The following is a 6,645-nucleotide window of genomic DNA, read 5'->3' as shown; positions in this document are numbered from 1 at the left end:
TCACTACTGCAAACATAACACACATTGTCCTTCACACACTGTGAGAGCATCTTAAATAAGCAAACAAAAACTGAAACTGAAACCAACATGTAACAAAAAGGTATATAACAAAAAGGAAGATAAATCTAAATCTGTATCAGATAAACCACATCCAACTGATTGCTACGATTTTCTGTATAAGAAATTTTAAAATTCAGTAAAATTTCTCACTGCTCAGTGTCTTTGAATCTGCTCTTAAATATTTATACTAATAGCTATGGTTATCTGGTTTATCTTCATTCTCAGTAGAGTTCACTTTAAGAGAACTTGAAACTTACTAAGATAGGAACAGCTGTTTTACATTCAGTAGTCAAAAATTACATCCCTGATCCAGGGAAATACCAGCCGTCCACAGAAAAGCAAATAACCCACCATAAACAAGAGATGCAAAGATTCTTTCTTCCTGCCTTTCCAAATCAAGGGTCAGCCAAGTACTAAAATATGAGGACAGGCCCTTTCTGAAAGATAATTTTTGTTCTTCTATGTAAGCTGTAATTATTTCTTGAATTTGGTGCCCTGTTCTGCTGATTGTACGCTTTACGACCTCAAAAAGCATTATCCACAGGAAATCTCGATTGTGTTCCTAGAATTTTCTTTTTAATATTTAAAATTGGCTTCTTGTTTATTAACAAACTATGACTAAAAAAAAAAAACACCAGCCCCCAGAACTTGGTTTTTGTTTTCATGAACATACGGCAACATCTGTTGGCTCCCCGTTCAACGACTTCCTACCATTGACTTGTCTGCTACCTATACGCAGTTTGCTATGCTGCACGAACACTTATTTTAAGTCGACTGCATATAAAGCATGCCAAGACAACTTCGCTTTCTTATAGAGCAAATGCGAATCAGCTTTTGCTTACTATTTGACTGACTGTACAACTGTTAATGTCTGGATGTCCTAATTTTGAGAAATTAAAGCAAACAGAAGACACTCCAAGTTTCAGACATTTATTAAACCCCATCAAAACACTTCCGAACAGGTGATCAAGTGCAGTGTGAGGCAAGTTTGAATGTTTCCTGGATGATAAAGCATAATTGTGCGGACGGCTTCCGGAAGACCTTTCTGTGCGGCTTGTGGAGATGATCGTGCTCCTTAGAAGTCAGGGCGGTCCTTTTTGAACTTACTGTAGTCTACGTTGACCGAGTAGAACTACGGAAGAGAGGAAAAGAAATTAATATTGATTAGAATTAGAAGCTTGATGATATGATACCATTTCCACAGAAAATATCATTTGCCATGGTATTTATTATAAAACATGCATCATTTGAACTCGCATCAGGAAACTGAAATCATAGTTTGAGTCTGTGCAACAGAGAAGTAAAAAAAAAAAACTTTCAAGAGCAATAACTTTTTATGTTATCTTCATTCTGCATACAGTATTAGAAACTTTAAGTTTCAGATGAGGCAGTGCTGGTGTCTAGAACTGAAGAAAAACATGAAGAATCTCTTCTTTGATCCCCAGAATTAAAAGTCCGTATACAAGAAGTTCTGACAGTACTGCTGGTTTACCCTTTTTGCCCCAAATCTATGTGCTCCTATATAATGAAGACAACATCTAATTTGTCAAGTAGCACAAAGGATAGTAAATGTGAACATTTACAACAGTGCTGCTAAAGCCAAATTTGGCTTAAGTATATGCATCTACAACTTCAAGATGTACCAACAAAGAAGGAAGGTAAGGATAGATCCTTTCGCACACTCAATTTATATTAATAAAGTTGCATCCCATTGCAAGCCATTCAGAACAGTACAGATTGTCACTGAGGACAATGAACATACTAAAGGTATATTTGGCATCCAGCCTGACTTGATGTCAAGCACATGATGCTATAGTTGTTCCTTTAAAAAAAAAAAAAGAAAAAAGGAAAGTATGTATTAGTTTGATTACTTTTAGTCAAGGCCAAACTCAATTTTAGTTATTAACTTCTTCATATGAAGAAAAAAAAAAAAGCCCAGAACTGAGAGTGGAATTAAGACTGCTTTAACACATTCAAATTACAGCTTTCTGTGCAACTCACACAGCAATCATCACTCCTTCAACTCTTCTCTTTCGAAATACTGACTTCCTCAGCCTTTCCAAAGAGAAGAAAGTTTACAAAACAAATGCAATTTCATCAAAAGCTGCAACTTAATGTTTTATCAGAGCTTTTTACTGAACAGTCATCCACAATTTAGAGCTTTTGCCTTTTCATTTCCCACAGTACAGTCTTGGAAAAAAAAAATCCACAGTGATACACAAACCCAAATATGGTAAACCCTGAGGTTGTGTTTGTATGCTAGCACAGACTGGGAATGCCACAGAAGGCATGCACTCTTTAAAAGAATTCATACTGCGCACAACATTGAATTTGCCTTTCTTAGATATTTAAGAAAGGCAACATTCCAGAAACAGCAATGAAAATGAAGCACTATGTTCTTCTTGGACTCTTAAGGGAACTGCAACATTTCATTCTGGGGTGTGTTTTTTTGCTTATTTAAATGATTGGCATACTAAGATATGGTACTGAATAGATACATGACATTGAAACTGGGGTATGATTGTTTGCTTTTTTAGTAGTTTGTGGATAATCTTAAAACCATCCTTAACAGAAATCTTTAGTAGAAGAACCCCATTTTAGTAAACTACAATCTGCTTTACACATCTTTCCATGCTTTCTCATTATTTCAATGAAATATCTTGGATATTAAAGAACCGTTCTATTGCATCTATTACTTACAGACAATTGTTTTCGAGCAATTGGCTGTAGAACTGAATTAGTGTTTATGTTAAACACTGACATTATCCTGCTTTGCTTCCCACAATTAGAGGCCAATAGTTTGGAACTTAGAAAGTTTTAGTTCAAAACTTATAAAGTTTTGTTCTTCTTCCTGTATTTTATTTCCTCTGAGCATTATGTGCTAGTATACTCTTCTTCTGGCACATAATACTTCTCTTTCTTAGAGAGAATTATATACATAACTGCTTCTGTACAGAGACTCCTTTTGGCCCATTATCAACCAACTCTAAGAAAGTTTTAAATCTCAAATAGCTATCTCTGCTCTGACTTCTGAAGATAAATGTATTTCCTTTGCTGCGCAACATATGTGACTTACTCAGCTACTTTCTAATATACCCAAGCGTCCTAAAGCAGTAAGCTATGCTTTTGGTATCATGTTTCCTAAAAATCTGTTGTTTTTGTTTTACCTTATACTGGTCATTGGGAGCCAGTTTATTCCAGGGTTCTGGATTATTTTTCTTGTCCCAGCTATTGAGAGAAATTCAAGATATTAGACCATATTGAGAAAAATCACAGTACACAAACAAAAAAAAACAAACAAAATTTGTATGTATATTAGGGTTATTAGACCATGGGCAGTCATGTATCTAAATAAGTTTCTCCAGAGAAAGATACGGTCCTTTGTCAGCAGTCTCTAAATGTCGTATGGTAATCATACAATCAAATCTCCAAATCCAAGAAAACCCCACTAATTTGGTGCCAATAATAATAGAACTATATATTAAGGGCTACAGAAGCATAAAGACAAAGGCAATTAAGTTTACTTTAATAAAAGCATTGAGAGGACTAACACTGTGGGTTGTTTTATACATACCAGACGTCTGGGTTGAACATCGCCAAACGCATGACATACAGGGCTGCGCCAACGCCTCCCGATCCAATGATCAAAAACAGAGGGATCAACTGCAACAAAAAATGCTTCCAATGACATACTGCAATGCAACAAAATTATATTATTGCATTACATTTCTGGTTACAACAATGACAAATAAAAGAACGAGCTCCAATGTTTTGAGCCGTTGCTTGTGGCCCTCTAAAACGTCGACACAAGCTCCCTGTGTGCTGGGGCTTGAGAGAAGTGTTGCTGGGGTTTGGCGTAGCTGCGGTTTGAGAAACAGAATTACCGACAGTAACAAAGACACGGAACAACTGCTGCTACCTCTGCAGCCACCAGTACACCGCAGCAGCACATTTCTCAGAACCCAGTACCTGCCCCTTCACAACAGCCCCAGCCATTTGCACCCCCCAGTGGTAACATACGAAAAGGGGGCTGAGGGTTAAGGAAAAGGGCACCCGAGAGAAATGGCAGCGACACCTCGAGATTCGCAGCTCCAGGCCCATGCACAGCCGAGAAAAAAGGCGGCGTGGCCGCGGCTCACCGAGCAGCAGCGGGGCGCCCCGAGGCCGGCAACCCGGGCACAGCGGAGGGCGCTGAGGCAAGGAGAGGACATGGAGGAAGAGAGAACGTGGAGGGGGGAGAAAAGGGGAGGCGAGGCGGGCAGCGGCAGCCGTGCGGGGAGGTCAGCACGGGTCCCCGCCCGCCCGGTACTCACGCTGGGGTGCTTCTTGGCGTGGGTGACCATAATGCGGAACATGGCGGCAGCTGGCGCACGTCCCCTCTCCCTGCCCGGCTCCGCAGCTCGCCCTCCCCGCCTCGCCGCCGAGGCCCAATGTCACCGAGGCCCCCGGGCGGCAGGTGCCCGCCGCCGCAGCCCGGATGTAGCGCCTCCGCCGTTCGCCTGCTCGCCGCCCGCCGCCCGCCGCCGCCGGCCCCGCCGCGCCGCCCCGAGCCCTGCGCCCGCCCCGCGCCCCCCGCCTCAGCGCGGCCCCCGGCCCGCCGGGCAGCGCCGTCCCCGGGGGGCTGCAGGCACCCGCCCGGGCACCCCGCGGACCACCCGCCTCCGCTCGGCTCGGCCCGAGGTGCGAGCGGCGCCTGCGCCTGCGAGGCTCTGAGCTCAGTAGTGCCCCTGATGTGCGATTTCTTTCACAAAAAGAGTAATGCGAGAGGGGAGATTCTTGGCACCCAGGCGATAAGGGATGTTTGTTAGGCGGAGGGAATATCAGCGTTCCTCTGACCTGAGACAAAACAGTTCCTTTCCCCGCCTAGAAGCGGAGAACCTTCTTTCACCCAATGGCTTGGGTGAATGAGTATTAAAGTACAATTTTGAAGTAAGAAAAAATAAAATGGCAGAGAATAAATATATGTAAGCAGACGTGCTTTATTTCACTTCCTACTTCCACAGGCTGACTTCTGCAACTCCCCAAGAATTGTTTTGTATTGTTGCAGTCACGACAAGTTCTGAAAATCCCTTGGTGCCTTGCTTGTCATCCAATTATCCAACCTTTTTCAATTTGCCAGAGCCCATTTAATCTAGTTAACAGATAACTCTGCACTAGACAAAATGCTGGCAGTCGGCCACGGTCGGCAACTTGTGCAGATACACTTGACAAGTCATTGCATGGCTGCAGATTGCAGCTGGGTCGTGCCACCAGAGAAGGTTAACTTTTCTTTGGCGCGATGCATCCCATCACCTGTCTCCCTCATTTGTTTCAGAGCTGGTAAATAGAAAGGGCTATAGGTATGGTGCTCCAAGATTTCGTTAACCATTTCAATCTGTACTGTAAGGAGGAGAGCATTTTTCTAGGTTTTCCAAATGAAAAGATGACTTCTCCATGCGGTTAAAAGTAATGAAAATAATAGCGTCACTGCTGTTTCTTGTACATCAGAGGAATCCCTGAAACCTGCAAGGTTACGCTGCTCACCCCTTAGTATGGTAGTTCAACTCTCCACAGAAAATACCAGTTGCTTAAGCAGCTGCAGAATAACTGGCAGAGACCAGAGGCCAGGTAGATAGCCACTAGTCATACATAGCTGCTGAGCGAACATGCCTCAGATTACAAACCTGCTGTATCCTGTGCAGCTGCTCTAAGGCTGAGGGACAGAAATCCAGAAACTTTGAGTAGCCTGGTCTAAGGGAAGACCATCAGGGGTACACTATTTCCACTAGGCATATCTCAGGCATCTATTTTTAGGAAATATGCAAGTTTTTACCTGCTTCTCAGGATTTTTTTTTTTTTCTATGATTTATACCTTTGCTGGGTTTTCTTGCTTTTATGATTTTAAACAGAGGCATAGCACCTGATCAATTTGCAAAATTTGTCATGCATTTTATGGGCTTTCATAAATTTTAAGCATTGTGTACATAGCTTTCATTGCCTGGGCCAGTACAGCTCAGCTGGTTCATTGTTCATATACATGTCTTGTCATTTATGTTACATTCATATTTATTTACTTGGATTATCACATTCAATTAATAATTTTACTGACAAAAAGAAGTAAAGCGTGAAAACAAGCAGCAAACAGAATTTTTCGTTGTAATTTTAGAAACTGTGAGTTAATGTTCTAATAGTACAGCCAGGGTAAGCATTGGTAAAAATGCAGTTTCACAATTGCTTGTCTTGGTGAAATTCTGAGTATAAACATAAGCCACCTCAAAGGTGTTTTGATGATCTGTGGTTCCTGGAAATACCTACTTAGTTGCCACGTTTGTGTGCTAGAACTACGCTGTAAGTAGTTATATGTGTGTGTGTGTGTATAGGCATGTGCTAATTTATAGTAATTATGTAATTATATTGGTCTTAGTTAAAGTCTTAACAATTTTCTGTTACCCATCAAGAACCCATCCACTCCCTTAAAGAGGAAGTAAATGGTAAAATTCTCTAACTTTATTTAGCACTCTCTTATCTGTTGCTTATCTAATCAATATGAAAAGTAAACACATTTATTTCCTCTTAAGGTTTGGTGTCTGTGTATTCACAGCTGCC

General features: G+C 41.6%; 1 protein-coding gene across 1 annotated transcript; it reads right to left on the bottom strand.

Annotated features, from left to right (window-relative positions):
- Positions 1-976: 976 nt before the first annotated feature.
- Positions 977-4,534, bottom strand: NDUFA4 (NDUFA4 mitochondrial complex associated). Its single transcript, XM_083825152.1, has 4 exons — positions 4,374-4,534; positions 3,635-3,723; positions 3,228-3,288; positions 977-1,192 (listed from the first exon to the last, which is right to left on the bottom strand). The coding sequence occupies exons 1-4, from the start codon at positions 4,413-4,415 to the stop codon at positions 1,136-1,138; spliced, it is 249 nt and encodes an 82-aa protein (XP_083681278.1). The 5' UTR covers positions 4,416-4,534; the 3' UTR covers positions 977-1,135.
- Between the last annotated feature and the right edge of the window lie 2,111 nt (positions 4,535-6,645).

Source organism: Anser anser (genome assembly GCF_964211835.1).
Source record: "Anser anser genome assembly, chromosome: 2".
Taxonomy (NCBI): domain Eukaryota; kingdom Metazoa; phylum Chordata; class Aves; order Anseriformes; family Anatidae; genus Anser; species Anser anser.
The sequence above is the reverse complement of the archived record's forward strand: the minus strand, read 5'-3'. Positions and strand labels throughout refer to the sequence as shown.

Excerpts from the sequence above, each read along its gene's own strand:
- NDUFA4 (XM_083825152.1), bottom strand. The coding sequence starts at position 4,415 with ATGTTCCGCATTATGGTCACCCACGCCAAGAAGCACCCCAGC. Across the intron at positions 3,724-4,373 it reads ACGCCAAGAAGCACCCCAGC|TTGATCCCTCTGTTTTTGAT; the intron begins GTGAGTACCGGG and ends TTTTTGTTGCAG. Across the intron at positions 1,193-3,227 it reads CTCCCAATGACCAGTATAAG|TTCTACTCGGTCAACGTAGA; the intron begins GTAAAACAAAAA and ends TCTCTTCCGTAG.